The sequence below is a fragment of the Dermacentor andersoni genome, chromosome 1 (assembly GCF_023375885.2).
Source record: "Dermacentor andersoni chromosome 1, qqDerAnde1_hic_scaffold, whole genome shotgun sequence".
Lineage (NCBI taxonomy): Eukaryota > Metazoa > Arthropoda > Arachnida > Ixodida > Ixodidae > Dermacentor > Dermacentor andersoni.
In genome coordinates, this window is record NC_092814.1 from 251826425 (window position 1) to 251845661 (window position 19237).

Here is a 19237-nt window from a genome sequence, read left to right on the forward strand (position 1 = left end):
ATTTAATACAAGCAAAATTATCTCAGTATACGAAGACCAAATTTCTAGTTGTTCCGAGGTCGTCTTTAAAAACTCGCACCTCCTCTCTATTAATTATGAAGCAGTGTTGTTTTTCATTATTTCTGCCTCATTAACTTTTTTTCATGTTAATTTCCTCATTTCTTTAAGCAAATTCGTATTTTACATGTAAGTGAAATGAAGTAGCCATTGGAGTACGGCTTCCAACCTTTCCGGTTGGACCCAATTTAACTCTGCCTTCCTAGTCATACCCTTCTGATAACTGCCACAAGCAGGTGACAAAGCGTCACGTGGAGCTTGAGTGATATCACACAAACACCAAGATGGTCGAGTGATTCGTAATTTGTAGGAATGGAGTTATTGGTAGTGCAAACGACAACAAAAATTCTTGCCACCACTTTTTACTTAGAAGATGACCACGGAGTCATCGTGCTTGCGAGTAGGCGCATCGCGCTCGATTCACTGCTCCTCACTTCAGCATACTTGGGAGGCCAGCCTTTGCTCAAATGGTGGCTCTTTTCCTTTGACTGGCGCAGCATTCGCGCGATGCCCGCAGCAAGGGGCGTTCGGACTCCCTGGTGAGCGGTACGCGGCTGGCCTGAAAGGGTCCTCTGAAAGCAGTACTACCTCCTCAGACAGCGACTACATCGAGACGCTGTCACTCTGTAGCAGCGGCAGCAACGGCAGCGGCTCCGAGTATCTGCGATGCGAGGACATTGCGGCCGGGAGGCCGTGCCCAGTGTCGTGCGGCCTCAAGCCGCGCTCAGCCAAGGAATACAACGCCATCGACAGGTCGGCCATCCGCCACGAGATGCACGAGGAAGGCGTGTGCGGCGCGGTGCTGCACACCTGCCACCAGCGAACACATCACCATGCGCCGATACACTTTACACTTCCCAAGGCGGCGCGCAGCGCACCTCCACCATCTCCTGTACAAGGACAGGGCGCCAGAGGAAGCGCCACCAAGTCAAGCCCAGCTGCGTCATAACAGTCTAGTCGTCCCAGCGTTCGAGTACCGTGCCATGGTTAGGGCTTTAGCCGCCTTCATCAGCTTTGCTTCGGGCTCGCAGCCCAAAACAGCTACGCTGTACGGGACAGAGAGAACATTAGCGCCAAGAACCCAATATGGGTGGAGTCGGTTTAGTGACACCTGCTGCGAAGGGTCCAGGCTTTTCCAGAGGGAGTGTTCAAATATCACGAGTAGCGCAGCGGAGACCGATTAAACGCCGGTCGTCGGCAGCATATGTAACATGCGACGAGTCAGTGGCCAGAAATGTCTAAAACTTTAGCCAGGGATAAACATACATCAAGCTTTGAGTACTCTGTAAGTGCGTACACCCTTAAATGTCATTTGTCACTCATTAACGTCGTGGGCATGGCATGACTATAATATAAACGTCCCTCAAATACTGGCCTGAGTCTCAACTTTAATGTATTGTAAATTATTCTACTAGAAGCTTGGCGGCGGTTGCTTTCACCAACCATTTTTTCTGTGGTGTGTTCAGAAGAAACTTCGATAGATGGAGTCTTTTCATGGCATATCAGGTTGCATGTACACATACGCTGTGGCGCCTGCGAAAAAGTCGCAGGAAGTTTCTATCCTGAAACATTACGCATTTCATGGTGCCGCGAGAAGCGGTACACCACGAAGCCTTTATTGGGCATTCATTAAACCAAATTATTCGTTACAAAATAGAAAACCTCAGTCACGACATGTTGTCGCTAGTCTTGTAGATATGGTAGTCTTGACAACAGGTAACAATTTAGGCAGATCATTGTTTTCTGCGCGATCTGCATGCTTGTGTTAGAGAGCCTGTCATTACGACGTACTAATTTTGTAGATAAGTCATCACATTTACGTCGAGAGTTCATTCTTTTCAAGTTATAAGAGGGTCATTCACTTCTGTAGATATATGAAAAAAATTCCAGTATTCACATGTACAGGCTGCGAGGTGTGGCGTTCGTTACCTTCCTATAGTATGTGGCGTTGAACGCGAACTTCCATATAGTTCTATAGTGGTGCTCTTGTGGATCTCTAATAAACGTGTGTATATGTGTATGTATGACCGTGCATATAAGAGAGTGTGAATTATTCCATTTTTATTGACGTGACAAACTCGAATAATTTTTCTGGGCTTTGTTTTTCTTTATCATTCATGTTTCCACAAAATACAAGTATATGATTTTGCAACGTTGTTGCACGAGCAATAGCTTTGACGATGTCATGTCGCAAGCTAGGGAAAGCAAGTTGAAAGGACAATGTTTGCTTGCGCTTATGCGACGATGATGTTAGAGTGCCGGTCTGGGCGATCGACGCTGTGTTTGCGATGATAGTGGCAAACCTGCAAATGACTGAACGCAAATATTCGCATCGATTACTGCAGTGAAGCAGTATTGCAATAGAAGCGCCAAGGCGCAAAGATCTTTATAGCCATATTACAAGGGCTCTATCAACGGCCGTTGACCCAAGCGGTGTTTGGGATCAGTTGAAGTTGAGAGGTGTTACATGGCAGGCTCCAACTGCCGTCGGCATCAGAACAACAGTTGACAAACTGAGAACAACACGGAGGAAGGAAAAGGACTAGCAGGGAGCATGACGTTAGGCAGCTGGCCTCGGCAGGCCAACCTCCTTTGACGCCGCCCGTCCTTTCCTTCGGAACCTGCATGTTGACCCTTGGACAATAGGCTTTCCTTGGTTGTCGGTCCTTTTAAGGCATTGTTTGGTACGTGGTAGCTCTTAGCGAGTCTCTCGTCGCAAGTACACGCAGCGCGAGCAGACGCAGCCAGAGCATAGAACGAGACACGACGGAGAGCTTTGTTTTCGTCAGCTCGCGCTGTACGCACTTGCAATCTCGCGCCAACTGGAACAAGGAAACGTGTTAACGCCCTCGTCATAATCAGCCCTCGCCACCTGCTTTTCTTTACTCCGTACTCTCCGGGTGCCCGGCGACTATAAATTACCGCTTGCCTATCACGTGGTGGGGGCCTCCTTGCCGTGACACTTTCCTTTATATTCTTTCATGACTGCGCTTCAAAACTGTCGCATGGCGCTTTCTTCTAGTCTTTTTCCTTCCTACACGAACGCAGTCAAGGCAAGTCAACTGTCAAGATGTCAACTGTCTCCAGTGTTGCGAGTGCGGCGTCACAAGTTTATTCTCCCAAAAAGCGTACGCATAAAGCGACTTCTCTATCAGAAAACTCTTATGTTGGTGTCATTTGTTATCAGAATAATATAGCGCAAGCAGATATAAACATTTTTTTTGAACATGATTTAAAAGTGTGATCACGTGATCGGAAGCGCATAACAGAATTGAACGCCGAATACGCCTTATAACAGCCGTTAGAATCCGTTCAGCTGAACGATCGCGCAGTTGAAAATGTCCTGGTAACGTGGGTATTAAAAGTCGTGCCACGTTGCTGACTTGCAAGAAATACTTACCTATTATAACTAAGCAGTATTAACTTACCTATTATAACTTACCTATTATAACTAAGTTATAATATTATAACTTAGTTATAACTTAGGTAAGTTATAACTATTATAACTTACCTATTATAACTAAGTTTAGTATAACTAAACTTGTATCGTCTACCGCGTTCAGCGACATAGTTTGAAGTTATAAAATGCAACTGGGGATGCCAGCAATGAACGGGGGTTAAGCGGGCTGATTAAGTGGCTCTCGAATTATGTTTGCTTGTAGACTAAATGTTAAATGTACCTAAATACAGCTTGCGCTTTGTTCTTCCGAAGCGTTCAAAGAGCGCTTTTTGAATGCACACACCTGTTGAGCTCAACTACAGAAAGATTTTTTTTTTTTTCATTTGAATGCACACAAGATGCATCTTATCGTAAGAAGTCTTATAGAATACTTACTTGCGCAGTGTCATTTTAGGCCCCAATTCAAGCTGTCTCTTTGAGGTTATGCTTTCACAGCTTTTAAACACCTCTAGTATTACAATGATGTTCCTGAGCGTAACAGCTTTGCTTTCTGTTACGCTTATAAGAGAGTCTGTTCAGCCCTGTCGTGTTCAATTCACCATCCACAAAGCGGCGCAAGAACTCACGTGCTTGCGTTACTTACTTTTGTCGTAGGAAGCCCGAAATGACTGCACATTCCGCCTGCTATATGACTACCCGCTAAGCTTCGCAATGCTGGTTTACTTGTCATGCATCTGGTTATCCAAATACAGCAATGTCATTTCATTCTTATTCTAAGCCTAAGCTTCGCGCACCTACAACAGCATTCAGCTATGACCCACATACACTAACAATAACATTGTCGGGTAACTAGTCAGAATAATCGCCAAACCAAGACTTAATGTGCGCGTATAATAACTTTCGTAATTTTTTCACCCCACCAAGCTTCCGTGCTGCTTCATTTGTGCGTGCGTGCGTGCGTGCGTACGTACGTGCGTGCGTGCGCGCGCTACGGATCTTAGTCACGAAGCCTAACACGTTATAGATATATATATTTTTTTTTCACAAAATGCAACTACTGCACATAATCTTACGGGCTAAGACGCATTCCAAGGCCATGGCACGAAATGGCTTAGTTATGTTTGTTGCTTCTTTGAAAGGAAGATGGCACTTTTGGACTTCCGAAGTTATATGGGAGATGCTTATACACAGCTAGAACCTAACAAGCTCTCCGGATTTTAACGACGCTGCGGATGCGGTTAGGACACTATATTAGACTCGGTATTCTAAAACCAACCTACCTGTTCTAAACTACTTGGATTCTAGTGCTCCTGCTCAAATTTAAAATAAGAACAACATAGAGAGGTCAGGTCAGTCTTGGATCAATGCTTGCTGCCAGCAGACACCATTGGTCACCAAGCTTCATTCCAGGTTTATGCATTGATCCCGAGCAGTAGCCCCTTTAGTCGTGATTACGTATTCATAAAATCGTGAACTAGAATAATTTACCACGCAAAACAAGGAAACCAGTGCCGTACAAATAAATTAAGTAAACAGCATAAAGCAGTAAAACAAAAAGATACAAAGTTAACACGTCTAAAGGCAGTACGTTAAAGAACTGAGAGTTGTCTTCGATCCGTGATGTTTAGAGCTGTAAATACATACGTATATGTGAACAGAAAAGGTAGAAAAGAATATGCATGCGAGAAAACTATCTGAGTCGATGTACAAGTATAGTGCATTATTTAGCTTTGCACCACGCACGGCTCTTCCTCTTGTTTATTTCTTTCTATCTTTATTTATTTGTTAAACTCTTATCTGAACTTTTCTTCTGCCTCCTACTGCAGCGTGTCGCCACTTTGAGTAGGGCTTTCTTGTGGAATTTGGAGTTCACTGTTCAGTAGCTCTTCACAGTATAATCTTCTTGAATTCGCCACGGTAGCAAATAATTGCTTTTCTCTCATTAAGCCTGGACACGGGCTCAACTCTTTGTTTCTGCTCAAAACTACCTACTCCTTATCCATTTCCCGCACTTAACGCAAGCACTTAAAATGCTGTGCAGTAGACGATAGATAGAAGGGTTCATCTGGTTCCCGCAGCTCCTGTAGCGTTGCAGTGTTGGGTACGCTACACAAGTTTCACTTAGCGGCTCCGTTATGGATTTCAATCACGGGGGCAACAACCCATGTACTTTCGACAAGGACGGCACATAAATCAAAGCACTTGTGCAGAATTGTTTCTTAATATCACTGTATGGCTGTAGAAGTATATCATACGACTCGGAGAAATTACAGCAAGACAAGAAATGAAAACAAGAAATTCTGCTGCAACAGATGTTATATTATCGAGTACTTCACTCCGAATCTTTGCTCTTGACAATGTGAAACGAAGAACATGGTTCTTTCGCGATAGAACCAAGATTAAGATGGAAAATGACAGGTGCACAAGGTCAATGATGGCAGTAGTCAATTATTTGCAGGTCTAACTATCAAGGTGCGCTGACCCAGCGTTAAAAATGCGAATACACACTTTGGGTCACTAGTCAGTCACGGGTGCTTGCTCGCATTGAACAGTACGACATGCGTCTGCTTCTTTAGAGCAATGGCTCAAAGGAAGCGTATTAGTTACAAAGGCTAGTTATACTGCCCTATGTGAACTATACGAAGGTCAACCTTCCAGCTTGTTGCCCATAACGCTAGTTTGTGTCCGTTAGTACACGTCGGTGTTTATTATTTCAACACCTGTTGTTTAGCTTTTTGTCCAAGTCGCGTTTATATTCTTTTTTACTATGCTGTCTGCAGCCTGCTGTACTATTTGCCGTTTCTCGAGCGTCACAGCGTATAGATGTGAAGAATGTATAGGTATACGCCCACGAGAAGTCAAATAAAATACGGTTGTACAAGTACTCTTTGCTGTCTGTTTAAATCTTTTATCTCCATCGCATGACCGATATCTGAATTAGTACTGTGACGCAATAAGTGCACATCGTCCCTGGCTTGAGAAGTTTCCGAGCGTTGGTTTCCGGCGTGATTGACGCTGCGCCTCAGAAAAACACGTTGACAGCTGACTTGCTGCAGTGAACTGGGAGAAGCGCAGCCTGGAGCAGCAAGAAATATCTGAAGCGGTTTTAAGAGCGCAAAACTGCGCACAGTACGTTGAGAACGTCGAATCCACGAATCTGCCGTAAGTTCCCAACCGAAACTTGGAGTATCACGCCCGGTTCTGTGAATGCGTAAAAACATTTACTGCGATTCACTTTTCTGTCAGATGCGTTGTATTCCAAGTAAGCGCAAAATGTTGCGGCACCCGTAGCACTTGGATTTCCCATTAGGAAATGGCTGTAATTACGACCAATACATAAGCAAGGGTCTTAAGGAAGCATTATCCTGAGGCGCACGGCAACCATCACGTAAAAATACGCCGACAGTGAAACTAAGTACATCGACTCAAAACTGGCTTCAACAAGTGTCATACAAGTGGCGAAGCAGTAACAAAAGCAGGTATACTGAGTACCTCTGTTAGACAAATGAACTCGCACAAAATGAAAAAAAGAGAGGGAGAAAGAAAAGGGGGCTTCAGTAGGTTAGATGGATATTTGCGTCCTTCCATTTAGTCTTGGCCTGCACTTTTGTCTTTATAAAAAAAAAAACATCCCTTAGGGGAGGTTATGTGTACTGACGGTGTTTCTGGTAGCCTGGTACTTATGCTAAGCACTTACCATTTGTACACTTGGGGCGCTATAACGTAAAGCAATTCCAAACTTTTCTATTCCTATCCTGCAATCAGCACTCGGCGATGGGTCAAACACTTTTTTGGACCACCCCCACTTCGCCTGTTTGTCATGCGACGTCACGAAAACCGCGATAGCTCCCCGTTTGATATGATGTGTGCACAGTGATTATGCATCATTGGACCAAACAAAAGATGATGATGAAAAAATGTATTAAGGGATGGCGCGAAGGCCTAGAAACAAAAGAAAAATAGTGATTTCTGATTCGACGTCTTTCGCCATTATCCCTCGGCTATGGGTCAAACGTTTTAGGGCTGCACCCACTTCACCTGCCTGTCACGCGACGTCACAAAACCGCGAAAACTCACCGCGTCAAAGTGATGTGTACGCGTTAAAGATACATTAATATACCGAACAAAGCTGAATTTTCATCTGAATAGCCACTGGCTGCCCCGTTCTGAAAGGAATAAAATATGGCTGCCACCGATCGCTCAGACACTGGCTACTCGCGCCTGCCGGAGAGCATGAGTTTATTTGCGTATAATAAATCTTTTTGTGTGGCCGTGTAACGTTTTCGAGCACTTTCGGCACGTTTACGACCTCGTTCTCCCAGCTCTTCTTTGCTGAGGATCCGTTTTGGCGTCATAAGCTTCCGTTGCATGGCGCCACGATTTTCGACCAGCCACCGCAAGCTAAGTAAGGGAAAGCGCACCAATCGCTGACACTGGCACCACCCTCTTCATCCGGTTATCAATTTTCAGTGCATTGGCTCGGCCCCATCGAATCTCCACTTGAGCGTGCTCCTCGCCTCTTGTCAGCCAATTAGATAAGACAAGCCGCTCAGTGTAGGCAATGTTATCCGGTTTTCAAGCAAACGAAAGTGACTTCCTATGAACGACGAGAGTGTTTGATTGGTCTGTTCAGACAACCCTGTGGGTCACCGCCCGATGCTTGCGTCGGCGATTACGCAAAGTTGACGTCAGGATATTGGAATAAAAACATATTGGAATAGTTTTACGTTATAGGGCCCTTGGTGGACTGCTTTAAGTGTGCGTGCGACTAGGGATCTCGCTCTCTTTCATTTTTTCTCTTTTCACATCATTCCCTTCCCCATTGCACGGTAGCAAACCTGACGGGCGTGTGGTTAACCTCCTTGCCTGTCCTTCCTTTCCTTCTCTCTCTCTCTCTCTCGGCAGCTTCAGCGCCGACGGTAACGCGCCCGAGAAGGAACATTTTCATTTGCGTTGTCAGAAACTGATCTTTATAAGCCGCGAAAGAAATGATCAAGAAAATTTTTGGAAATTTTTCTAGGGTCGGTTGGTTAAACCTGAAGGCTATCCCTCACTTTTTATTGAAGCTTGAGACTTTCAAGAAATGCTGCGCTGTCTGTGAAGTGGTACTGCGGTTATGTTGTAGGCGGAGTCATTGCAGTGATGTTCCGAGACGAGATCTATTTCGGCGACAACGTAAGAAACATTTAACTTATTAGCATGAGGGAACGAGTTAAATTTCAACCTAAAATGCGATTTCGAGAAATATTTAAATACCAAAAACCTGAAGATAGGGTGGGCTACTGATAGTACAAAAAGGAGCAAGTTCATCAAAAACGGTGACTGCACGCAGAAATTAAATCGCAGCTGACCGAAGAACAAGGAATTCGTTTCTTGTGCGCGAAACGCCATGGGCGATTCAAACTCGCAACGAAGGTGTTTGCGCTTTAAGACGAAAAAGAATTCGATTTAAATATCTACTCATTAGTTAATGCAACAGCAGGTATTAGCCCTCTCAGGCGCTATTTATTACTTTAAAGAGAAAAAAATTCACCGGTGATTACGACACTCCCTAATGCGAAATTTGAGCGCAGCTCTATACGAGATTTCATTTCGCGATATATTGGCTAGCACGGACCATCTGTCTCGTGCGGCACGTTGAAAACGGAGCAAAGTGTGGCGCGTCTGCCTCGTTAATAGGGAGATCGCGAGAGGCAGCGTGTCGGTGACGCGTGGGGCGCGATTCACAGGAGCCGCCGCAGGCAGACCTCCGCTCATGCAGCGCTTAGTTTCCATTCGTCTGACGTGCACTAGTTTGCCGCCACCTCGTAGTCATCGTCGCCGCAGAACCGGTGTTGCGCGGCGCTATACTTTCAGCATACCCTCCTCCTCCGCCTTCTTCTTCGCGCTCTCTTTGCTATCGCCATCTTTAATCACCCGCTACGCTCCACGTTCGCTCATTCATCCTTCGCTGTGCTCGTTCGCTCGGTTCTGAGGGACGCCGAGGCTTGCCGGTACTCAACGCAGGAAGGGGTGCCCGAAGGCCAATCTCCGTGGAGCAAGAAAGCGACGAACTTGCAGCAGTCGACGCTGAATACCGGATACTGTTGGTGACGCTTGGCTACGATTGCAATGTCCGTCGTAACATAAATAGCTTTCCGTGTTTCCTCGATTGCAGGGCAGGCTCGAAGGCGAACGCAGATCGGAGAAAAACTCAGCTGGTGCGCGAACGCGGAGCGACCCGTAAACAAACACAGGGTCACAGACGAGAAATAGTATCGGCTAAATAGCGACATGTCGCGTATGAAAAAAAGTAGCAACCTAAATAGGTCCAGTCTAACAGCGAACACTGATTTACGCACTTTTTCAAGTCAGTTGCCGTATTGCGCGCCTAAAAAACATTGGTTTAGCCGCATTTTTACCTTCTGCATTCATTCGCCGACGTAGCTTTTGTAGTCTAGCTCAGCAGGCCACAATGACTCCTCGCGGCTGCGTCGACCGCACGTTCGGCGGCGTACAACCGCTATTGGTTGCGCGGAATGTGGTGTGACGAACACGCGGCCGCGCTTCGTGCTGGAGGTTTCGTCACGGGAAATTGGCCGCGAAAGCTCGCTCCATGGAGGTTGGCCTTATATACTTAATTAGGCTGAAGACAAACAGAAAGGCCCAAATTTAATTCCCATTTTTTCCATGCAGTATGCATCCTTAACTGTAGCCAGGCCCTATTGCGCAGCGGCAACATTAAACAGCTGTTCCCAAGTGGCTGACCGTGTAAACTACACTGGTCGCTCGGGCGTTTTAACGCGACAGCGTTAAGGAGCTCGTGTCGCATAAAAGCCGGTGTCGTCGGTGTCGGTGGCGTTGGCCGTGAGCGAAAAATCCCAGACGGCAATTCATAAATAAAAACAACTTTCAAAATGGGCTGGGTGGGAATCGAACCAGGGACTCCGGAGTGTGAGACGGAGACGCTACCACTCAGCCATGAGTTCGATCGTTCAAAGTGGGACAAAAATGCCTCTAGTGAATGCGGTGTTGCCTTACAAACGTGCCGTAGAAAGTTATACTGCTGTGTATATCGGTAATTATGAGCATGTAAATTACAGACGTCGCAGTTAAACGCGTAGCGAAGTACGTTTCCGCTACATTTCTTCTGCGCTTTCCGCACACGCATAGCCGTCTTGCGGCAAACACAGAAGACCCCTTCTCGCAATGTACGGGCGCTGCCCCGACAGGTGGCGCGCCACACGCGCATTGGGGCTGTGCGGGGACCGGTGCGAGGCGCGTCGCCGCCCGGCTGTCCACGCCGATCACGACGTTCCGAGACACCGAGTTCTTTGGTTCGTTCCGCTTGCTCAGGCGCACGTTTCGTTGCCGCGCCGAACGCTGCGTTGCTCGACGCTCACCACGTGATTGGTGGGAGTGATCGCTGCGCCGTAGTGCATTGTCTTACACCCCTTGGCGGGTCGACAGGAACGCTGTCGCGTTCCACTCGAAGGCGAAGCTTAAGCGTCCTCCAATTTTTTCATCCTGCGTTGCAGCGCAAAAAAAGCACAGTGTTCAGAGCCCACATTCAGAAATCGCTCTTATGGTCTTTTGGTACGGATTGGTCGTAAGAGCCAATACCAGCCAATCCTGATGCCGGACATAGTGCTAGTGAAGGTGGCCGGCCAATGACAAAGAACACTTGCGAAAGAAAAACTGAAATTGCCCCGAGATGTTTACCAAGGGGCTTTGATTCGCCTTCACACCTGCAGGAGGTGCCCCAGTATGCATGTTGGCAGTGCTTACGCTTCGTATATAGTAGACTGAACTAGAAACGACAACACTACCTTGATTTGAGCGAGTTGTTTCATCTTGAAGTGTTCTTAAAACAGCCCTATGAACAAGGATGAAAAGTACTCAAACGGCACCAGCACCCGTCCTGTCGTTTGTGTACTTTTTTTTCTTAGTCCATAGCGCTGTTTTAAGAACACTTCAAGAAACGGCAGTGTAACCAGATAGTGCATGTTTCTGTTCCCGCAGTACAATTTTTCAAGATTGGACAGTATTAATAAACATTCAGTGGCTATTTAGCCGTAAATGCGAGAGAAATGCGTTTGCATTACGTCGCGCCTCTTTGAGGCCCCAAATTCCTGATATAAACGGAGTTGACCACATTGCGAAATGGTGAACGTGTTAAAAAGCTGTAAAAAATTTCAAAACTAACTCAGCGCAGTAGCACAGTAAAGTCACGCAACAAATCGATCGACCTTTTCAGTGGAAGCAATAGGAGAAACATACAATAAGGAGGAAGAAAAGCTGGATAGGGATATACTATATTGCCACGCCGAATTTCATTCGCTCCCGCGACGCCGCATTGTTATTACGTGCCTGCTCACACGCGAGAACGCCCTCGAGATAATAGTTAACGCATGGTTCTTGAACGTGTACATTCTAAAAAAAGTTGCACGCTTTGGGGTGTATATTTGCCACACAACAATAATCATTATCTGTCTTGCCCGCATTTACGTTCTTTAACGCTGCGAGGCCGGTACACTCTTAAACAAAGCTACACCCTTTTGGGTATATATTTGCCACACAACAATAATCGTCATCTGTGCTGCTTGCGTTTCCTTCCTTGAAAAGGCTGCGCTCGCCACTTTCCTGTCGAGAATGCTCTGTCATGCTGGGCCGCTATTCTGGACATTCCGCCATTTTCTTCGATGCGTGACGTAACGCGACGCGAATAAAATGGCGCTGATGGCCCCATGCATTTTGCTTTCGTAACATGGCGCCAACTTGACGATTTGCCTAAGAAACTGAAATGAAGGCGCTGAACGTAAGGTTCTCGGTAAAGCAAAGCAATTTTCCTCCGCAGAAAAAAAAAAGCAGCTAGCTGAAAGCGCATGATTATTCCGTCGAAAACGCTTCTCGCTTCCGTCGTCTGCTGCGTACAAGCCGTCGTCTGCTTCAATAGCTACGATGCGTGTCCCCGGGAAATTGAATGAGTCATCGTATGTTGGCGCCAACGCGCTTTTCTTCCTTGAGACAACATACGCGACCTACCAGAGGTGATGCTATCTCGTGAAACGCAACTGACTCGGCCCAACTCGGGTGGCTGAGGAACGGCCAAATATAACCAATAGCGTTGCGGGCGCCAGAGATATCCACTATAGCGCGACGCAAGCGACGGCGCTGCCTTCTCTTGTTCATTTCGCTGGTTACTCGCACTGCGGGAGTAAACTTCAAGGCGCCGCCTTGCGTACATTTCTTTTTATAAATTATAAAGACGCCGTTGTCATAACCTTTGTGCGAAAAGGCATTAATCTTGGTTACAATACAAATGAAGCATTGAAAAGTGGACAACATTGCCGAAAGTTTGCTATGTTCAACCAATATTATTTCGTGTAAACGCGTTCTTATGAAAAATGATGGCCCGAAACACAAATGCCAAAACCACCCGAGAGCGATGCAAATACTATAAGCAACCGTTATGAACAAAAGATTTTGATGGCGCCAAGCGACAGGGAAAATGTGGTGATACGCATTCCTCTAGGCTTCCATTGCATATGGCTGCTCATTAGCATAATTCGCGCGGCTCGTCGCACCAAAAATTATGGCAGAAAATCTCAGCAATGGCGGCCCTGCGCAACGTCACGCATAGTCAAAATGACGTTTACGAAACAGTCATTCCTGTGACGCTTCTCACGGGATATTCCTTCAGCCAATCAGCAAGCTGGCATGGCGCATATCTTGGATCGTCACCACATATTCGCGAAATTGCAGATGCATTGCACTGGCGTCTGTGTGCTACCGCTCACATTCTTTTTGAAGCGCTAACGTCGCAATATAGCTGCCAAGGAGCCAAAAAAATGTATTCATCCATAACATTTGCAGCTCGACGTCACGTTTCGTCATCTTGATGAAAACGCAATTGCATTTTGCAAAACTTCCCCTTCCCTGCACAAATTTCAAAGCACGTGACTTCTCGACAGCCAATCAGAGAGTAAACATGGCGTATAATGGCGGCCGTGCAGCCGCCATACGTGTCGAGAATAGTGCTTCTGATAACGGGCACGCCGTTCGTGACTTTGAAATATACCGGGCTCGCCGCGTTAAAGAAAGGAAATGCGGACAAGGCAGATGACGATTATTGCGCCGCTTAGTGATGTCGGTGGTGCTGTCGGTTGCAGGAGGCCCCTTCGCGTATAACGCCAATGCAATACACCGGCAGAAATGTGTGTGCAATAATTTCTTTTGATTATTTGCTTACCGACGTTGGCCTTGCCCAACAGCTCCGATCTCGGCCATTAAGGCGAGATCGCGAGCGTTGGGAAGGCACCCTGTTGGCACGTTTAAGCTCTGCGACCACTACACCTCAACATTTTCTTCAAGGAACAATTAGGTTGGTGTGCGCGCCGCTTAGCGATGTCGGTGGCGCTGTCGGTTGCAGGAGGCCCCTTCGCGTATAACGCCAATGCAATACACCGGCAGAAATGTGTGTATGTGTGTGTGTGTACCAGAATTAATAACAGTTTGCCTGGGTTGATATTTAACACAAGTCACGAAGGCACAAGATTGAAACACAAGTGGCGCTTCCACGTCATGTTCATAGTGAACAGACAGTGGCAATACATGGCCAGAAAATACCTCGGGTGAAATATGATAAATACCTTGGTATATGGATAAACGAAGGCAATATATATGGAAACACAGTAACAAACAATAACAGTAAAGGGGAAGAGAAATGCAGCCATAATGAAGCACAGAGCGCTACGGGGAAACAATACTTACGAGGTGCTCCACGGTATGTGGCAAGGTGTAATGGTTCCAGGGCTTACTTTTGGAAATGCGGTTGTTTGCTTTAAATCAGGGGTACAATCAGGACTCGACGGGGACCAAAGGTCAGTGGGTCGCCTCGCATTGGGCGCTCACGGGAAGACTACAAATGAAGCTGTGCAGGTTGATATGGGCTGGACAAGTTTAAGCTCCCAGTAAAATTTAATATGAAGAACGACTGGGGAATAAGGAAGAAAGTAAATGGGCTGGGAGAGTGTTGAGATATTTGTACAGGAAAAACATTGATTCACAGTGGAGGAGAAGAACCAGGAAGCTTACCAACAACTATGCAGCCTGTAGGGTGAGCAACACAGCAACAAAGAACATCAAGCAGAAAGTCAGAGAGGCTGAAATAATCTCATGGGTGGCGGCAATGGAAAGGAAACCTGCCATAAGTAACTATGTAAGAGGAAAAAACGAAATCAGGAAAGAGACAATTTATTATAACTCAAAGGGAAGATCATTAGTTTTCGAAGCGAGATCAGGATGCCTTAGAACACGCACCTTTAAAGCTATCTATAAGGAAGAAGAAGCATATACTTGCTGTGGTAAAGCTAGGGAAACGATGGAGCACGTTTTATTAGAATGTCAAGACGTCTGCCCAGCCGTCGATTTAGGCACCACTGGCCTCCTTGAAGCCCTTGGGTTCAGCGAGAGCAGGGGAAAAGTAAACATGTCCGCAGTAGAGATTACACTCTTAAGCAAAATTACACCCTTTTGCCACAACGATAATCGTCATCTGTCTTGTTCGCATTTCCTTTCTTTAACGCGGCGAGCCCGGTACTTTCCAGTAACGAACAGCATGACACAGCATTCCCGACAGGAAAGTTGCGGGCGCGTTGTTTAAGAAAAACGTAAGCAAGGCAGATGACGATTATTGTGTGGCAGACATACACCCAAAAAGGCGTAATTTTGTCTACACTCTTAGAAAATTTCACACCCTTTGGAGCGTATCTTGTCCCACACCAATAATCGTCATCCGTGTTGCTCGCGTTTCCTTTCTTCAACGCTGCGAGCCCGGCACTTTCCAGTCACGAACGGCATGCGCGTTATCAGCGTGACGCAGCATTCTCGACAGGAAAGTAGCGAGCGCAGAGTTTTCAGGAAAGGAAACGCAAGCAAGGCAGATGCCGATTATTGTGGGACAAATATACACCTCAAAGGGTGCAACCGTTCTAAGGCCCGTATTCACAAACGGAACTTACCCTTAACTTATGACTTAAGTAGCCGGTCGATGCTTAACGCGTTTCATAGACAAATCTTGTACTTAAAGTAAACTTTAATCGTAAAGTAAAGTACGGTCAAGTAAAGTACGGTCATTGGCAACCTTAAGTGCGACTTTCGCTAGTCTCACCTAGCAAGCAAGATGGCCGCCTGCTACGGCATCCTCGCCGACTTTGCCGATTTCGCCGGACGTGTGCGCAATATTACGGAGGATGAGGCAAACCGATACTTGTCTCCATTACGGCCACGGCGTAAGGATCGACAGAATCCCACGGAAGTATACAACGACGCGGAATTCTCGTGGCGGTACTGCTTTTCCAAGCAAGTGGTGCTACGGCTGTTGGAAATGCTGCCACTGGTCCCAAAAGACAACGATCGCGGTCACCTCATGCCGCCGCTGCTCCAGCTTCTAATCGCGCTGCGATTCTACGGCGCCGGAACATTTCAGGTTGTCACCGGGGACCTCGTTAATGTTTCTCAAGCAACTGTGTCTCGAGTAATTGCACGAATGTCAAAAATGATTGCCGAGACTTTGTTCCCGCAGCTCGTGAAGTTCCCAAATGCTAATGATTTGGCATCCGTAATGGAGGAGTTCTACACCATCGCACGGTTTCCTTCTGTGAGCTGGTGCATTGACTGCACTCATGTACCCATCAGAAGTCCCGGAGGAGATGAAGCGGAGGTTTTTCGCTGTCGAAAGGGGTACTTCTCCATCAATGTCCAGGTATGTTTATTACGCTGTCGTACAATGTACGGAGCTGCGAGAGAAACTGTCGGGGCTAAAGATTACGATAGCAGTAACCAACGCTACCGATTTCGCATATACCAAATGACCACACATTTTGCAATTAGCTAACTCCAATATCAAGGTGGCGTTTATACATTTCGTGCCTTACCTTTAGAGTGCACTTGGAATGAAATATCCTGGGGATGTGTGTGACGCTGTATTATTAGCCGTTTTTAAACACAGCTGAAAATGTGGCTTGTTTTGCAGGCAATCGCAGGGCCTCGGCTTCAATTTTTTGATTTGGTTGCCAGCTGGCCCGGCTCAACACATGACAGCCGAATTTTCGATAATAGTCGAGCCAGAGTGCAGTACGAAGAAGGGAATGTGCCTGGCATCCTACTTGGTGACAAGGGGTACTCCTGCAGGTCGTATCTCATGACCCCTTTTCGAGAGACAAAGCAGCTTTCAGCACAGGTGATTTGGAGTTTCAACACTACTATAAAATCCTGTGAAGTAACCATTATGTTCGAAAATAATGACTTAATTGAAAAACTGCTTTGTTTAGGTACAACAAGTGCCACTCCAGGAGTCGCTGCAGTGTTGAGAGGACGTTTGGAGTATGGAAGCGAAGGTTTCCATGCCTTCAAATGACTCTTCAGATAAAAACACGATCAGTTCCTATCGTCATCACAGCTTGTGCTGCACTACACAACTTCGGCCACCTGCAGAGAGACCCTGTCCCCCCTCCTGCACAAAGCCAGGCAATACACAACGCCGCTTCGCAAGCTCCCACTTCCTCCTTTCAACCAACGCCACCAGGTATGCCTCCGTTGCCAGACACAGCAAGTGGTTTCAGGATCAGAGACCGCATAGTCGCACAGTATTTTACATAAATGGAATGAGACAAAATCACAGCAACAAGAAAGACGTTTACTATTTCTTCAAAGCTTCTAGCTGAAGCTTTAGAATTTCCGCTTTTCTTCTTTGGTTGGCTTCTTTAAGCCGAAGAAGCTGCATAGTTTGTCCATGTTCAGCTTGCCTGTGCAAAGATTTGTATTTGTGCTCGAGGCGCATCAATTTCATTTTCAATAAATGTTCCTTCTTTTTTTCTTCACGGTCGTCCTTGATGGCACTGAGGCGGGCAGCCAGTTCAAGGGAGACCGCCGTCTGTCTCTGGCAGCTGCTTGTCGCAGGGCGTCTTGTTCCAGCTGGCACAGGAGCGCTTGAAGTTGCGGCAGCACCTGGCTCTGTTACAGCAGCTTCCTGGCTTGTTGCACCATGAACGAGCTCTCGGCTGTCTGTGGTCGTCGGTAATGGGGCAGCATTCGTTTCAGGTTCTGCTGGTGGCCTTCCAGCATCATCCCATGACCAGTAGTCGGGCTCATCAGCCGCGTCTTGACTACCTGCAGTAAGAGTTGTGACCACATAGCAAGATGGCTGCTGCATTGCTACACTGAACATTCTGCAATGTTCTGAGCACATTGGTGCCTATGCATGGTCTAAGGTTGTATAGTGCACGAGGTTGCCAATGTAAGTGGGAGAATATGCAATACACACTATACAGCGCAACTATAGTCGCTTTTCGAGCTGGGTTTCAGCGCCTTTCGTTTCCTTCTCGATTAGCTTTACCTCATCTCCTGGTTGGTCACACTGACAACTGGTGCTTGCATGACCTACTGAGCTGTTTACCTACCACGTAAACAGCTCAAGGCAATTTATTATTGCGTGTATGCGCCAATCAAATTGTTTAGTAACATGCCAGCACAAGCGATTACTCTGAAACGTTGGGTGACTCGTGTATAAAAGCAGACGCGCTTGACCCGCTGATTAGATTTCGACGATCGCCGACTGTGTTCGCCGCTATCGCTGTGCTTCGAGTGTAACTTGCTTTTGTGGGCACATGTTCGCCCACTAAAGAATCAGTTTCGTCATTCACACTTTCACAACTGTTTTCTTCACCGTCACTACTACGTGACAATATATAAGCGCACAAAACCTGGTTACATAAGGCATGAAAGTGTAATAATGATTTATGTAGTACCCACGATTGCCTGTGCCATTCAAGAAATTTTGGTAATTTTTGTTGTAAAAGAGCAGTTTAGCGTAAATGACATGAAATGTGGGCAGCAAAAGGAAAAAGAAATGAAGAAGCCATACCATTTGCCTCACCTAGAGACTCGTTCTGCGTCTGCGAGAGTAGTGCAACGACAGCAGGTGTGCACTGGGATTGGCATGACTGCAATTCGCCTGGCACAGCGTGATGCCCGCTGCGGTCGCTGTTGAATGGATTTGACAGTCGAACTGACATATGTGACGCTATAGCTCCGACTTGCTGCAGCTCGTTGGTCGCTTGGCTAGGTGAGGGTGTACCGCCACCTGGAATTGCAAGAAAGCAGTTTGTGCGACGACAAGGTTTAACATATCCCAAGAGCACATGAAATGATTACACAGCCATATGAAAACATAAATTGAAGCTTTTTATGCTGACTGTGACTGTGTGCAACACAGCCAGGTGTTCAAGATATGCACCTTTAAGAAACGTCAAGGTACACCATACCATAGCTTATTCGGAGACACACATGACTTATGTGCTAGCTGTTCCCAGAGCACTGGCACCTTCTGCCGCAAGGGAAAGTCCCTGGTTTTATGCTGCTCCAGCTTATTGTTTTTTCGATTGCCAAGCAGCGGTAAATTCCGAGGGACAAACTGCTCTTTGAGAAGCGTAGTTTGTCTACCAATGCTGCCAAATGTGAGAACATTCTTCAATGCAATCACTACATGGTACCCTTTTGACATATCATGCCATACATTTTCCAAATAAAGAAGGAGGGAAAAACACAACAAGAGCGCGCAAATTGAAGCCGTAGTTGGGAAAATCCACTCGTTTTAGAAAGTGCTAATATGCGATTGCAGTACCGAATATAACTTCTTTTCTAGAGAACAGCAAGTTGTTTGTGCACGATCACAAAATACGACATAAGTTGAACGAGGGTGCAAAAAAAGAAAGTATACAATGTAAAAGGCATACACTA

The 19237-nt window shown here is 46.4% G+C and overlaps 2 protein-coding genes across 3 annotated transcripts in view; both read left to right on the forward strand.

Annotated features, from left to right (window-relative positions):
* The window catches only part of LOC126548450 (uncharacterized), a 350331-nt gene extending 343990 nt beyond the window's left edge, over nucleotides 1-6341 (forward strand). For both annotated transcript variants that reach the window (XM_050196636.2, XM_055063639.1), the window contains one exon: nucleotides 555-6341. In XM_050196636.2, the coding sequence (XP_050052593.1) occupies nucleotides 555-1006 (452 nt within the window). In that variant the 3' untranslated portion in view covers nucleotides 1007-6341. The remainder of the gene's footprint in view (nucleotides 1-554) is intronic.
* Nucleotides 6342-15620: 9279 nt separating this feature from the next.
* LOC126548271 (putative nuclease HARBI1) lies at nucleotides 15621-18006 on the forward strand. Its single transcript, XM_072288481.1, has 3 exons — nucleotides 15621-16202; nucleotides 16473-16677; nucleotides 16761-18006. The coding sequence occupies exons 1-3, from the start codon at nucleotides 15621-15623 to the stop codon at nucleotides 17096-17098; spliced, it is 1125 nt and encodes a 374-aa protein (XP_072144582.1). The 3' UTR covers nucleotides 17099-18006.
* The last annotated feature ends 1231 nt before the right edge of the window (nucleotides 18007-19237 follow it).